Source organism: Haliotis rubra, unplaced genomic scaffold (assembly GCF_003918875.1).
Source record: "Haliotis rubra isolate DU_JTF1 unplaced genomic scaffold, ASM391887v1 Scf11, whole genome shotgun sequence".
In the NCBI taxonomy this organism is placed as follows: Eukaryota; Metazoa; Mollusca; class Gastropoda; order Lepetellida; family Haliotidae; genus Haliotis; species Haliotis rubra.
Window position 1 is genome coordinate 2,997,906 of NW_025765003.1, and position 16,610 is coordinate 3,014,515.

Consider the following 16,610-nt stretch of genomic DNA (forward strand, 5'->3'; position numbering starts at 1 on the left):
ATTTATGGCTTGGTAACTGCTAAAAATGTGCTCTTGTAATTCCAACGGTGGTGATACACGAATAAATGAAATGAAACTGAATTATTCCATCCCGATTATTACTAATGCCTATCCTGTTTAGATCAAGAAATCTTGTTTCCGAGAAACCCGCATTGAGCAAGTACTGTAAATTACAATGGGCGGGATTGTACGGGGATCATCAGAGAATACAGTTTAAAAAGAAACATTATCCTTTAGTGACATTGCGGTTTTCAAATTCAATTTGTACTCCTGTATAAAAAAAATACTGCTGCGTTCTACTCGAACCTATTACACTCTACATCGTCCTTTCCCATGGATATTTCCAACCTTAATGAATACTTACTCTTAGAATTTCTAAACCGAGCGACTGGACGATGAATGTGGTCGCGCTTGGTCATGTGACTCTCCTGTGAGAAGATTAGTGGAACAGTTTATTTTCACTGAAGGGGTGTCTGGTTCTCCGACATCGTGTCGGTATAAGAACAAAGCCTTAATTGGAATGACGAAAATGACATTATTTGATTAAAGATCTGCACATAGAGGAAGAATTACATCCTAGAGTTCCCCGACGAGATGTTTTGCAGCTGTCACGACATCTGTTTCTAAATATTCCGACTTTTCCTCCACTTTGATGCGATCGGCCACCGGAGCCTTGTATAAAAGGAGCGATAGAATCGCCTTTCTGCGTTACCACAGACGCCGCGGTATACTGTGAGAAATAGTCACCAACTCAAAGCTACTTCGTTCTTTCATTCCACCACAAGGTAAGGTTGCCACAAACCCATATACAATATATGAGTGATATATTCCAATCATGTTCTTTTTCATGTTTAATTATACGCCATACATCGCGTCTCGCATTTCTACCGAGCCGGCATCGTCTGCGTTCGCTGGAGCAGACGATCGATTGCTCACCGCTGCTCGGCCGGCAAGAACTGGACTGAACTAGATCCTCTGCCTTTTATTGTTTAAAATGTCTTTGGTAATTGCTTTAATTATAATAAAAAAGACATGGTTTAATTAATTGTCGACATTGTGACGATCTTTTTAAGTGTGTTGTACGACTGACAATGACGCGTCTAACAAAAGATATATTTGTTGTAATTGAGAAATATAGATATTGATGTATGTTCACAGTCATGTCATGAGGCAAGAAAAATGAAAAACATCGGATAAATTCCGTGATGCAAAAAGGATATGTACTCGTGTCTCGTTGCAGTTTTATCTAATGTCTTATCATAGTATCATTGTCAGAGCTGTGACAATGGCTTTTGTTGGTCTGGTACACAAACAGTTAAACAGCATGGCTTCTATATACATCTATGTGTCATTACATCCAACCATATATACAAATCACAGTGTCTAGACTAAAATCGTTTCGCTTACTAAACAATGGAGACAGCCATGAACTAAATGACTATATCATACAACGATCTTCTACGTTTATTTGAAACAGTGGCTGAAACGTCACGACTTTAGGCCTCATTGTCCACTGCATAGCATAGTTTACAAACCAGTAAGGTCATGATATAAATTGTTAAATGTCGAAATATATTTCGCAGGTGTCACATTGTTTACAAAAGGTTTGAGACGCCATGTGCCTTTTAACGATTACAACCACGACCCCGATATAAACCTAAACGTCTTTTTCTGTCATGTACGTTAACTTAAACAATTACAGAAAAATATGCTGTTTAGGTCAATAAGTACCATAGTTAAGGATGTTTTCCTCGCTCGTATGACCTCAAGGACAATGAAAGCCATGCTAGAAGCCGCCATGTTGAATCGCTGCAGTGAAAAACTCCATCGAGTGAAGTCTTCCGCTTCGCAAACATATTCAGCCTGGCGAATGAAGGGGGAACTGTTTCATTGGTGTCTGTTTTTCAACTGATATCACTGAAAAGTAGTGTCACGTGATCATCTATTATAGCATTAGGAGCTGGAGGATGTTTTTACTTTTATCAGCAAATTTACACAAGGAGACCTTTGTCCAACCCTCCACCGATAAAATTCTACTTGCATACATAGTGTTTGCTGCAAAACCGAATTCGGAATCGAAATAATGTTATATACATGTTTAGGTTTAATATACTTTGTGTTTGGTCTGGGGGCGGTGGGGTAGCCTAGTGGTTAAAGCATTGGCTCGTCTCGCCGAAGACCCGGGTTCGATTCCCCACATGGGCACAATGTTTTAAGCCCATTTCTGGTGTCCCCCCGCCGCTATATTGCTGGAATATTGCTAAAAGCGGCGTAAAACTAAGCTCAGTCAGTCAGTCAGTGTTTGGTCTGGCTGCCACTCGTGAGGATTATGCATCAGCAGTATGCCGCCTTTCCTCCCTGGTCCTGGAAGACCAAAATGGAACTGGTTCTTTACATATACACCACCTTACACTAACGCTTAGTCTCTGGATAAACATAATTTGGATAGTAACAAATAAACCCATTTAAATTGAAATGGAGCCCCAGTCAGATGGGAAATTGAACCTAAGGTAATCTAGACTTGCTTCATTTAGGGCTTTAGCCTTGCAGGGAGGGATAAGCAGAAGCGAAAATAATGCGATTCAGGGACCGTGAGACAGACTAACATGCACGCACCACGCCCCATGTTATGAGAATAAAAGAATGTCGATAATCCTCGGGACCAAACTCTGGTAAGACGTTTCTTAAACGCATAAGGGAACCATTCTGATAAACCAATGCCCCGACAGACTAGGCAGGTCAGCGGCCAACAGGTCGATATGGTAGTTACATATGTACCCGTATTCACAACCAGAACAGCAGTCGAGCATTGCCCAATCAGAAAGTGTTTCCGTTAATCTCTGAACTGTAACAGTGTCTACAGAAACATTCAATAGATCGGGCCTGGTCTTAGGCTTATACCCTTTTGACCCTCTGGTCAGCTGCCTGATCTATATAAGTGATTATCACGTCGTGCCACAATGTGATCAATTGGTTTTTTTCATTCCTGCTGGACTGTTAAGCTTGATTGGTGCGTCAAGCGTGAAATCTGTTTGGCCATGGGGTTATGAATATCGGGAGTTATGAATATAGTTATAAACATTGTCTGTCTCACAGTCCCTGAACCATATTATTTTTATTACAGCCTAGATTTCCACAGGTTCTCTGGTCTCCCTGGGGCTCCTTTTCAATTTAAATGGTTTTATTTGTTACAATCAAAATTATATATATTCAGAGACTAAGCATTAGTATAGTATAAACATGGAAAAGGTCGTTTATTTCTGTGTATGGATAAAAAACGCTTTGGAATATCAGCCGATTCCATAGGACGTAAAAGACATACGCAAGGCTTGTGGTTTGTCCACCACGGACTACGAAAGCAAATCTTTGACCTCAAAGCCTTTCTGTGTAAATATTCTGGATATTGGGTAAAGTCACGAAGCGTTACGCTGCGATCATTTACATAATAACCTGTAGCCTGCATAATGACTTGACTACGAAACAGGCGTTTAAACTGTGAAGGATAGTGTAGTTTAAGTAAACACTTAGAAATAACTCCACGGTGATAAAAATGGCAAGTGCTCCTCACTTGATTTTGTTTTCCACGGAACAAACGCGGTTGGTTAAATCATCAAAGTTTGTTAGAAATGACCATTTAGAAAGAAACATTTCAAACGGACAAATCCAAGAGACGTTTATTCTAAGGATGAAGTGTTATAACCCTTATGCAGTTTTTACACAGCCTCCCCCTGACAATTGATGAGTCACTTCAAGTCTATTGTCATGACAACGTGTTTTGGTTTTAGTTTTTCTCTGTAAAACATGACACTGATGGACGAGGTCTCACATTACAGATCATGTTGAACACCTAAGTCCTTTTGTGTTATTTTACCAAAGGCGACCCCATTATTCACTAGTTGCTGTAGCTCTCCAGTCAAGACATAACAGGATTTGTTGTCCTTTAAGTTACTGATCATCTATTCCTTGGAATCTGCTGTTCACTTCCCACCCAAGAACTACATGTATCAGAGTGGTTGTGGTGCTCATAATACGACATTAATAAGGAATTGTTCTTGTGGGAAATCAAATAAAACTTTCGTCTTAAAAAAATGGCGAACAAATGCTCACAATTCAATTACGTCAGCTAAAACAACGGTGGATCAATACATATCCCATTAAGTATTATAATAAATGCCCTCAGTGTTCTAGAAGAGCGGTGACCTTCAAGCCGGGCGCCTAGTTGTTTGAGGGCGAATACTGTTCAGACCAATGCTGGTGTTATGGCCGCTCGTTTTGATCTGTCAGTGAATATTCCCCAAAGTCTCCTGAGCTCAAGTCGATGTATTTATTTACCATCGTTACTGAGAATGATTCTTAGGTAAAGGCCTGCGTTTTATATGTTGTGCTGCGAAATTGCTGACTTGGCAATATTCGACTTCATTGCAATACACGCCTGCCATGAAACTATAAATACACCATGATCGATACAGTCCCAGCTGATCGTGTTTCCTTGGTGATTGTTCTGTTTAAATCGAAAATGTCTAGTGCCCATGTTTTATATCCTATCTCGCGATAATTTGCATTTCAAGTTTGTGCCGATCGGCAGTTACTGTGCCATACAGGCAGATATTCAAGATTGCTACCGGTGACGTTAAACCATTATGTTAGTCGCCGGGTCTGTCATACGCTGCAAACTTGCTGATGCTGTGCAAGTACAAAATTCATTGACTCCTTAAACCGTCTAAGCGTCTGGCCAGGGCTCACATCAGTAACCTTAACCCCACACCGTGACTTGAGGAGTCGCATTTCGATCATTCCGCCATACACGCGCTGTTTGAAGTCTGGTTCCATGCTAATTCAACCTCGGTCGCTGATGGTGTTCAGGCTTTGAGTGATTATTGCCAGTTGTTTGTTCACGCGCACAGTAATGCGGAATCTTGCACAGGAATTTACAGTAATGCGGAATCTTGCACAGGAATTTACAGTAATCCTGTGCTAAGACTCCGGTACTCATCATATCTATCTTGGCACGAGCGATACATCATCGTCGTCAGTTTCTGGCAATCACGCCTTGCGAGTTGTCACTTCGACAGTTGTAGCTAGGCTCGACTTGGTCCCGTCTATTAATCAAATTATTCATAACACTTGATAACCACTATGTATGGTAGGTGACAAAACCTGACTATACATGTTTTTTGTGTATGCAAAATCAGAAACTGGGTTCAACGTTGCGCTCAAGATAACAACACTTACTTAGCAACGTTGGTGAAGGATGTATTTGTATACCTGACTATTTGTAAAGTCCAGGACCATGAAGGTATTATAGGGCTATATATAGCCTACTGAGATGATATGACGCGTAACTCCCGTGTTTCATCCCGGTAATGCTATTGGTTCAGACATGTATAATGTATAACATATCCATACGCAGAGATAGAATTAATAATCTGTTGTTGCATCCCACGTCTAACGCAGTATTTCATGGGGACCACGATTATATAGACACAGCATAGATCGATACAGTAATCTCGCTATGTTGTTCATTGCGCAGATATGTTAAGTGCTGGAACAATATCTGCTCTGTTATGGCCGTGTGTAGAGGACTAGATACGTATTGATTTCGGTAGCTGTTAAACAACAGATGTCACCATGACACCAGCACGACCTGGTGTCGCTGTATCAAAGACAGGGTACACATCATATGTATCACATCCGGTAGACTTGCACAAGTCTCTAAGGTAACGATTAATAGTTTGAATAATAATTTCTAAACAATTTATATATAACAGACTGGGGTCCTTAAGTGCACTGTCCGCTTATCTAGACTTGCCGCTTCGAAGGATAGAAGTACTATACATGCATGGACTCAGCATTCAGTAAAGTCTGTCTCACAGTCCCTGAACCACATTAATTTCCCTACTGCCAAGCCCTAAATAAAGCAAGTCTAGATTTCCTCAGGTTCAGAATCTCTGGTCTCCCTAGGACTCCCTTTCAATATAATTAGGCTTGTTTGTTACTATCAAAATTATATATATTCAGAGACTAAGCCTTAGTCTACATTCAGTACAGCCTTGGAGCAAGCCTACACATCAGGGTCCCGGTACACTAACGCTCAATCTCTAAATATATATAATTTTGATAGTAACAAATAATTCTGTTCAAATTGAAAGGAACCCCAGTGAGAAAGGGGATTTGGAACAAGAGAAAATCTAGACTTGCTTCATTTAAGGCTTTAGCGTTGCAGAAAGGGCTAGTCAAAAGAGAAGATAATGCGCTTCATGGACTGTGAGGCAGACTAGGTCCCGGCTCTTTCGACTTTGCTCTCTTCGATTTCTTTTCAGTGATACAGTATAATGTCTGCTAAAAGCCATTACCTCACGCTAGATAAATATAACAGCCATGAGTCACTACCTCCGCCGAAACGCATATCAGTTTTTTGTTTCCTTGTTTCACAATGGCATGTATTGCATCAGAATATTTCTAAAATAGAAAAGGTAAATATTGGACCATTCACTGACTGTTTTGAACAGGATATGTGCTATTAATATACTGCCATAAGCAAGTATTTCAAGTTACATAAAATAAATCACACAGAACATATAGCAGTGGGTTTTTTTTGCTTTCTTTCGCAATGGCATGCGCAGATCTCATGCTCAAAATGCATGTCATTCCTACACCGACAAGCATATATTCAGGGGCTAACATTTCAAATATATGTATAGGTAATTTTCACGTCAATATTAGTACTTCATCCAACCTCTGGTTGTGGATCGTTCACATATGACATATTGTTAAGTCTGAACGACCGCACTGCAGTGTGAGTTCGAGGCTGACGTCCTCACGAACAAAGAAACGAATGCTGTGCAGGGCGCGGTGGATCAGTTTCCTGTGTTCTGATTGGCTGGTTATTTAAACACGGCCTTCTCCTGTCCACGTGTCTTGTGTTTATACTCGGTAACCGGATGTAGGTCAGGTCACAGTGCAGCTGATCGTGAGTTCAGTGGTTTGTGGCAGCTGGGGAAATAGTTTGGGCGAGAATCACATGACTGAATATCCGCGGGAGACACTCGAATATTTTGATCAAGACGCGTGCGCGAGAGAGAGAGCCCTCTGACCCCGATCACTCTGTTAAAATGGTCCTACCGAAAATGATTTGGCTTGTCCAAGCGTTCTCTGATTAGAAGTCAAACAGGGTAACTACAAGTACCATCTTTTAACATGTGTTTAAATACTTTCACGCGGTCAGGTATCGAACCACCGACTTTCCGCTCTCCCGGCTAACGCTGTATCCACTGTATTACAGAGGTGGTCCAGCTGCGCATTCTAGATATCAAACGCGATATTGATTTGGTCATACAAAAGGACATATGCATTAGGTCCAGAGCGGTGGGGTAGCCTCGTTATTAAAGTGTTTGTTTGTCTCGCCGAAGACCCGAGTTCGATTCCACACAGGTACAATGTATGAAGCCCATTTTTAGTGTCTCTGGCCCTCATCCCACCCGACCTAAAAACGCGGCGTAAAACCGTACCTACCCACTCATGTATCAGGCCCGGAAGAAACTGTTCCTTGGCAGTGATATATACTATAATACTATGTACTATAGCAGCATATATAATAACAAAGAGTTACCGTATTGTATCTGTTTTGTGGTCTTTCTTTCTTCCACATAGAGTGAAAGCCAAGGCATAAAAAATTCAAGCCACCATTCTGTCATACAGTAGACATGACGGACCAAAATGCTATGCTATACGGTTCCTATCCTAATTGAAATACTTTTATTAAACCCTTGGCCAAAAAACATCTTTTGTAGGGTAACTTGTACTCAGAAATAGGTAACAGGTGAAGGTTACAACATCGAGAGTCATGTAATATTTCCCTAAACACTGTTTCCTTTGTTGCAGCTTTTTCAGTATGGTTGCTGAACAGCCCTGCGAAGTTCACTCTCAGTCTTCGCATCCTGGTATTGGTCTCCTTGACAACGGGAAATTACTGGAAGACCCACCTCCTGACGCTGGAAATGTTAGTCAAGCCTTGCTCGGAACACGCATGGATGTGGACAACTACCCCGTGACAAGCATTCCTTGTGACCAATTGACCATGTACACTTCTGCCCAAGAGACGGTTCCCAGTTCCGCCACGGACAATGACTATCCAATTGTATCTATAGCCTGCTTAACAGGAAACAACAACGAGGGTGATGATTTCGTGTTCACTGGAGACAGAATTTGTGATTATGATTCAGGGAACAACTTCGGGCAATCCACAAGTGAACTTCGATCAGACTCTTTGTCGTCCTGCAGCGACACCTACAGTAATAGTGATTACACGGACTCCTTGTGTAGCACCGACAGTTCTAAATTCCTGCTTCCAGCAAAGCACAAGGTGAAAGAAACCAGTGAACACGACTCCCCCACCCATGAACAGTCGACATCAGACCAGAGAAGGTCATTGTTAAACGTCTCAAAGATCTCAGAAAGCGAAGCTGTGATAGATATACCTGATTGTTTCGAGAACAAAAATTACATAAACTCTGTAACATCTGATGTCTCCTGTAGCCAGTTACTGCTAAACAGAACTGAGAGCATGTGGAGCTTTGCAAAAGAAGTGGATGCACCTATCATAGGCCGTATTGAACATCCAGGTTACTTCTCGTCTCAACGAGAACTGTCCAGTACCAGTAATCTCAGCTTTGCGTGTCAAAAGGCTCTTAAGTACCTTCAGGACGAGCGGGTGGCTAGCTCTCTCCTTCTGCCAGGAAGTTACAAAGACGTGTCGAAGTTACCTCCAGATGAAGAGAAGGATCCTGATGACGTCGTCGACCACAACATCGTACCCAGCGGGCGCCACACACGCAACCTCCTCGCTCTCAGCATTTGCAACACTATGGTGTTCATCGCGTGCGGTTCTCTAAGGAACCTACAGAGCAGCATCAACCATGAAGGTGGCGTTGGCATCACGTCTCTTGCTGTCAGCTGCTTGGGTTTCATGCTTGGAAGCATCTTCAGTCCGTTCATTGTGCAGAACTTTGATCCCTATAAGTCCCTCCTGGCTTCTCTCTTCCCACACGTCCTGTTCATTGCTGCTAACTTCTACCCAGTCATGTGGCTGATGGGTCCCATCTCATTCCTGCAGGGCATCAGCACCGCAATCATGTGGAACGCCATGAGCACCTACATTACATTCCTGGCCAAGGGCTACTCGGAGAAAAGGAAGCAAGATTATGAAAGCGTTCTGAATCGATTCTTTGGCATCTTTTGTCTGTTGTACCAAATCTACATGGTCTTTGGCAACCTCATCGCATCTCTTGTCCTCACATACGCAAACCCCGTTGACGTTTCCAATGTGACAACATCAAACGAAAGCGTAATCATTCCTGCACAGAATCTATCAGATTACATGTATTCCATATCCAGTAACCCTATGGTCAACTCCACATCATTCGGTGATATTGACTCCTCCTCCAACTTCTCAATATGCGGGTCCAATTACTGCCACCACTACACCATCAGCAACTCCGGAACTACAGTCAGCGACTTTGCCAAGTACCTGTTGTTCGGTATCTACCTTGGCTGCATGCTTTTAGCCCTCCTGTTCGTCCTCTTCCTTCTGGAGCCCCTCAACAGCCGCCTCTTCTCCACCGTCATGACCTGCGGCATGGTCAAATCACAGATGGTCTCCCTTGGAAAGTTCATCGTGAACCGGAAGTTCGTGCTCCTCTGTCCTCTCCTGCTCTTCGGCGCCATGGAACAAGGATTCGCTACTGCTGAGATTACAAAGGTGCGTGTTGATATAATGCTGCATTAATTGATACAATTCGTAGTTTTCATTACTGAATGTTACCAATAACAGACGAAAATGTTGGCAGCGTGATCTTTGTCAAATAACCTGCTACATTGGGCATTGTTTTACATAGCCAAGGACACGCCATAAACCCGAGAATTAAACAATCCTCAGTGAATGAGTAATACGGGCACCTTGTTTCTGATACCTGGCCTATTGAGCAGTCACGAGATTTATCTGAAGCTCCGATAGGTCCCATGGCCATCATCTCTTCTCACATCATCAGTCCTTTGTTCCTGGAACCAAGATTATGAGAATGTTTACGTAACCCCATGGTCAGTCCTTTGTCTAATGTTGATCGAACTAGGATTATGAGGCTTTTCTTAGTCGACCTGATGGAAACTTTTATGAACAATATTATAAAGAACATTATTTATTCCAGGCCTTCGTGACGTGTCCCATCGGCGTGCACATGGTCGGCTACATGATGATCTGCATGGGCGTGTCCGCAAGTGTCAGCGCTTACCTTAGTGGATGGTTGTGCAAATACATGGGAAGGATTGTGCTGATTGCTATAGGTTTGTTTCTACTATTGATGCTACCTTTTGTAACAAAAAATGATATAGTTTGTAGTACGTTAAAAGTAGAGTTGCATTAATATATATCGATAACGTACCTAAATATCATTCTCAATACGTATCAGTAATATGTACGTATACTATTTTAATTTTCTTAAAGTAATCACTTTAATGAGAATGATATAGTTAATGCTTTATATACCCATGGTACTAATTATTTACATCCCTTTACATAGACTCATATAAATGTATGTAGGGATTATTTGAATTATTATCATGGGTATATATGGCTGTCAGTGTTAATGTAGATTAAATATATCTTAATTATAAGCTTTTATTCCCGTCTGTTGTTGCTAGAGAGGGGGAATCTTGCAGGGAACTATTGAAACCTGTCCAGATTTCGACCTTGAATAAAAACGGACAGGTTCTAAATTCTGTTGCCCAAAATAATGTTTTTTATTAATTGAAAGCAGGCGCCATAAAAAAAATTGTACCTGTATTTTAAATCATTATTATTTTTCTTGACCACCATGTAAATTTTTACTCATGAATCTATTTTTCGTGATGAATATGAAAATAAACGAATCTAGGAACCATGATGCCATCTCCACAAATCTAGACAGTAAGAGTTGTATTAACTATACTGCCGGTGAATATGAGATAATAAACCCGTTGTTGGTGTACTTGTTCCTCCCTCTCTGCATCACAGTTATAACAGCCTTGCTGAACCTTGTCGGTGATGATTCTTAATGGCCGCCAACATGGCCGAACATCACCAGATTGAGTCCACTTGCTTGGGCTGGCGGACTCGCGATCTATATTTCCTTTTTCTGAACTTCCATTTGCCTGATTCTATTTCAGTACCATGAGTTTTAACTGTGGTTTTACACCACAAGTGGCAGACCAAAGAAGCCACCATAGTAAGAATGCAGTCTCCCAAGACTTCGACTTGCCAGCTTGGCAAATAGTCAGTTCCATCCAGCATTGTTGATCTGATATGACGTTATAGAAAGCTACCCATACGATGACAATGCTGACCAATGACCATAGACGTCTGTCTGAGGGGATGGTGTTCCGATGTAACGATGTTGGTGATTGGTAAGTAATGGGCATGCGCAGACATGCCCAGGAGAAGAGACGGTAAGGTGCCAGGTAGTCACGTGCTTGCTTTTGAAGTGTGTTCTGACAGGTCACCCGGATCGCACATCCCAATGTTTCTGTGGATTTGGGCGAAGAGGCAATACATTGTGTTAGTTTGTATAGGCTTGTCATTCCCCAATTTCTGGGAATGTAGATGCATCCTTTTGGCGACTATCAAAATTCAAGCAATGGAGGAATAACAAGTTCTGCTTTTCTACGCGAAATCACTCTCGGCATGCGCATGGGCGTATCCTTCCACAGTACTTCCTGCATCGAACCACCCTCACGCCTCTGCTAGGCAACAGAAGATTCAACAAAATTACAATCTTGTTCTAAACTGAAATATTTTCAAACTCCAAAATGTTAATTTTTTGTGAGAATGCTTCTGTATTATTTTCCGGAATTTCAAATAGAAACTTTGCCACGTTCTTCCTTAGACAAATCTGGACATGAAAGGTTTAATCGTTATTCGTTTGGGAACTGAATCTTCTGCCGCTTAGTCCGATGCGTTGCGTGTACTACGCTCCCCGTCACTTACGATCTGCCTAAAATACTATAGTCCATTTCAGCAACTTGTAGATATTCTCAGAAGCAGTGTGTGGTTGCACCGTAATATGTATTGTTTTATCCCTATCCCAGTTCAAGTAACAAGTGCAATATTTTAAATCGTATTCATTTTCAAATTTTCGTTTCTTTAAACCATACAAATTCATTAATTCAACGATCATTTCTTTTATAAAATATAAAACCTTGATATATAGTCTACAACTTCCTGAAATTGACTATAGATACAGGCGAGCCCATGAGAACAATGTATGTTTACATACTTAATGATTCTTGCAAACTGGAAACCTAAAGTTATGCTTGTTGATGAAGCAACGAATTCTGACAATATCCATTAACTTGGTTCTAATTGGTACTGAAGTTAGGCATGCATATAAAGTGTATTTGTAAACAAAGGTACACTCTATGAACAATAACACTGTCGATGTTCCCCATGGCGATATGAGGTAAGTATTTAAATAATGTATAAATAAAGTAACAAAACTCATTTAAAAGCTCATTTCATCCCAACCTAACTGCATTTGGCCATCTAACCCATATCTCTTTAGGATTTTCAGTCTGCAAGAATGTGTATTTTGCCATCCTCATGAGATGTATAATGCAATAACGACAGTTTTTCAGAAACATTTATGATTGTTTCCTGGTAACAAAGCTTCCAAATTTTGAAAAATCAATGGCATTGTACATTTCATGTATATTTGGTGCAAAAGAAATCCAGTTAATAGTTCGGGAACTTTGATACCACTTTCGATGAATATTGTGTAAATGATACCTCTGGAAATTATCAAAAATCGAGTCTTTTGCACCAAATAAATGCATATTTCAGAGAAAGAAACACAGTCTTGGTATCTCTCTTTAAATGTTTAAAATAAAGTTTGGGCAGTGTTGTCCCAGTTTTGCTTTACACATGAATTCTTCCACTTTGACTTCCCCTTTTTATAAACTGTAACAGATCAAAAGGTTCACTCCACCCCCATTGGTAAATCTATCTACTAAACCAAAACTGTGTTTGTGGTATCACATGATTGTCATGTGATAAAGGTAAGCGAAGCTGATGCAGCAATGTCGAACTCTCTCTCTTCAGTGTTTTGTGAAGAAGAGTACGTTCAAAATAACATTGCAAAAGTTTTGAATATCTTTGTTTTGTACATATTAGGATCAAACTCATAATTGATGCGGTTCTAATAAAATGCAAATAGAGAGAATTCAGAGAAGGGAATATTTGAGTTTGTCTTGTAATGACATGCACAACATTTTGTGATTGGTTTCTATCAAAATTTATCATAATTGACATTTTGCCATTTTGTCATGTTGCAAATATCACTTTTCATAAAGAAAATCTTGAGGACACATTCGTAAATCGAAAATTTGCTCTCAGTTCTTTCCCTCAAAAACACCTTTATTTAGGAAACCAAAGAAAACCAAAAGCAAAAAAATGTGCACCTTATCGAAAACGGAAGTCGCGTGGAAGTATATTTTTAAGACCTGTAAAATATTCCTAACTCAGGGAGTTACATTTGTTACACGATAGTTGTCACAGCAAGACAGTATCACTTAAGTCGCCCATGCTCTTCAAACTTGTTTTTGGTTGGCTTTTGCCGATGCCCAAAAGAAAAGCGGGATAACTCCATTGCACATAGGTTCCGTGGTTGCATACCACTAGTAAGATTAGCATAGTCTAACAGTGGGTATTTTGCCTGCGAAAATCTCCCGCCTCTTTCCCCATGTCTACATTGGAATAAGGGATGTGTGAGGGGTTGGCTGCATCTTTGAACCGTGTCATTCAATTATAAATCTTCGCTTTTCAGCTGTGGTCTGTAACCTCGCTCTTCTGACCTTCATGTCACTGTGGTCGCCGACACCAGACTCTCTCGTCATACTATTTGTCCTGTTTGGCTTCTGGGGCTTCGCAGATGGCATCTGGTTGGCACAGAGCCAGAGTAAGTTAAAATGTTGTATAACTGTTGTTATCACCCACCCTCTGCACTCAGCTTATTGTCAAAGCTGAATGAGCATTTGGTAGCTTGAATTTCACGTTGTAATTGCTATTTGCCGTTGGGTAATTCTGATACTGCTCACTGTTGTAATGTATTTATGTACTGTATTACACACAAGCCTTAACATTAACTTTAGACCAAGGGATTACACATCAATGGTATCAGTTACAGATCAGTCTGTTCATGAAAGGAAACAAAACTGAGAGGCTCTGGTAGACTAGTGGTTGAATCCTTTACTAGTGACGCTAACCTCTTTCGATCCTACACAATGTGTTAAACCTTTTCTTGCCCCCGGCCTTATATGGCTTGTGTAATAATTAAGTAGAGCCATGTACATTAGACATGAATTTTAACGCCTAATTCGAGAAATTTGGGTGTCAAGGTCACAAAACAGGAGTAGATTTGTCATTTCTATCAAGGTGCCTACAGACATGATACTAAAGCTGTCTCCTGTTGGGTATATAGTTTCCCAGGCGGAACTGCAGAGGCTTAGGGAAACTTGAGGCAGCACTGCATGAGAGATTAAATAAGAATGTGGACAGAAACGTCAAAATGGTCCATGATACATGTTTCTAGTTGGACAATTTGGTGGCATCTGGACCAGTGAATGATATCGGTCTGCTACCTGTTTGGACTGTAATATATCTTTCTAGTTTAAAAGGCAACATCTACAATCTGTCTTATTGTCTCCATTTAGGTCTGATGGGCGTGTTGTTTCCTGACGAATTCGAGAACGCCTTCACCGGCCTGAGAATCATGCAGGGCCTGGGATCCACCCTCACCTTCGCCTACGCTCAAAGTTTCTGTATGGCCAGCAAGATCTACATCATGGGTAGTGTCTGCATCATCGGCATGGCGTGTTACATGCTGTCCGAGCACCTGCTCAAGAAAGAGCAGCGACGGGCCAAAACTGTGATCATTGTCTCAGAGGTTGTGTGATCGTGGCTGAGCCACGTGTGTGAACAGTCGTAACCACTCGTGTCATTCGGACATTGCCGAAAGGTTACGGAAAGGGACGAAGTATAAAGAATGATGTGTATAAATGAAACCGAGAAAGGTCAAGGATATGGACGAATTGTGACGAATGATGTGTATAAATGACAGAGGCAGATGTCCACAAAGATATAGACTGGATATATGCTAATGAATAGTTCGGGATAAGAATGTTAAATTAATGACGAATGACTGACCGCTGAAAGGTCAAAGATGTATATGAATATTCATGTAATTGTTGCTGTGTAACAAACGTGACTGGTGTGTTTCAAGATCTGTATATACATTTAAAATATATGGGAATCTCAGTCAGTGTATATCACCGCACTTAACCGCTGAAATCACGTTTACGTGCTAACATGGCTTGTGACCAGACAGGGTGCAACTTTCAACTTTTTTTTCGTTGATATATTTACATGACATGGTGAACAATAGTTTTGTTTTTGACATGGGTCCAACACATGATGTTGTCAACACTAAGTGTTGACAGTTACCCAAGTGCTACTTCTTGCTGACAAATACACAATACTCATTGTTTACATTCTGTTCATATTTATTGCCAATTTCACCATGGGCAAAATCATATATAATATCAGCTTTTAAAAAGTGTGTTATTTTGTTTTATCCTATGGATAAGTGGCCAGATACTGCTAATGTCAAACGTTATATTCCACGACTCCTTTCAAAATATATTCAGTCAAAATATTTTTTATTGTGATCGTTAGTATTTGTAGGCATATGCTAAACCTTTTGGATTTTTAAACAGTTTTTAATAAATAGTTTCTTTTTTCTGAATTTTCTTCTCACCGAAAACGCAATTTTTAGTTTACTATTATATACCTCGACTATCATCTTGTGCTATGATGGGCACATGTGTTATGCTAATATTTAGCTTCTGTCCATGTACATAGAATAATGCTATTCATATTAAGCTAGGCAAGTGAGCCAAGCAGTGCCAAAATGTGGATATGTTTCACTCCCCCATCGTTCACTTACCTCATTATCTTCATATACCTCGGAAACGAGGCATTGTTACAAGTATACACTTGAACATGTTCATGAATAAATATTTATATATATAATATATGGAGTTTGTGTCTATGTAATGTTTATACATACTTTCTTTCCATAAACACTTTAGTCCAGGATCAACCAGCTAGACGTTAACCTCCCGATACTTGGACACCCTTATCTTAGACACCTTAAAACAACGTTTCCGGTTGAGTGCACAACTAATCCTAAAGCTGATACCTATTTCTTATAATGGATCAGTCCAGTAGAATCAATTAGATAAGACTTTATCTTGATTCAGCATATTTATCTTTATAAATAAACAATAAAGATAGTATTTTGTCAGTTTGGTAATCATACATCTTGACATCACATCAATAACAATAAGTTATTTAATCATACTTAATTATCATGACCATTTCTCAAGTCCATTAGTAGCACATAATCCACTATAATCCAGATACAAAATTTCACTACCCAAGATGCAATAAGTGTCCGACTGCATCCAGGGACTGGATCTGAGTCTTTTCGCCTTGCTGCAGCTGCAGCTTAAGTATTGCCAGTTTG

The 16,610-nt window shown here is 40.5% G+C and overlaps 1 protein-coding gene across 2 annotated transcripts; it reads left to right on the plus strand.

Annotated features, from left to right (window-relative positions):
- Positions 1 to 482: 482 nt before the first annotated feature.
- Positions 483 to 16,114, plus strand: LOC124284674 (protein unc-93 homolog A-like). 2 transcript variants are annotated; one of them, XM_046720779.1, is made up of 5 exons: positions 484 to 785; positions 7,882 to 9,757; positions 10,203 to 10,338; positions 13,851 to 13,982; positions 14,737 to 16,114. In XM_046720779.1, the coding sequence occupies exons 2-5, from the start codon at positions 7,892 to 7,894 to the stop codon at positions 14,976 to 14,978; spliced, it is 2,376 nt and encodes a 791-aa protein (XP_046576735.1). In that variant the 5' UTR covers positions 484 to 785; positions 7,882 to 7,891; the 3' UTR covers positions 14,979 to 16,114. The 2 variants fall into 2 exon arrangements, with proteins under 2 accessions (XP_046576742.1, XP_046576735.1); XM_046720786.1 differs by lacking the exons at positions 13,851 to 13,982; positions 14,737 to 16,114 and adding an exon at positions 11,200 to 13,522 and having other exon boundaries at positions 483 to 785.
- Positions 16,115 to 16,610: the final 496 nt, after the last annotated feature.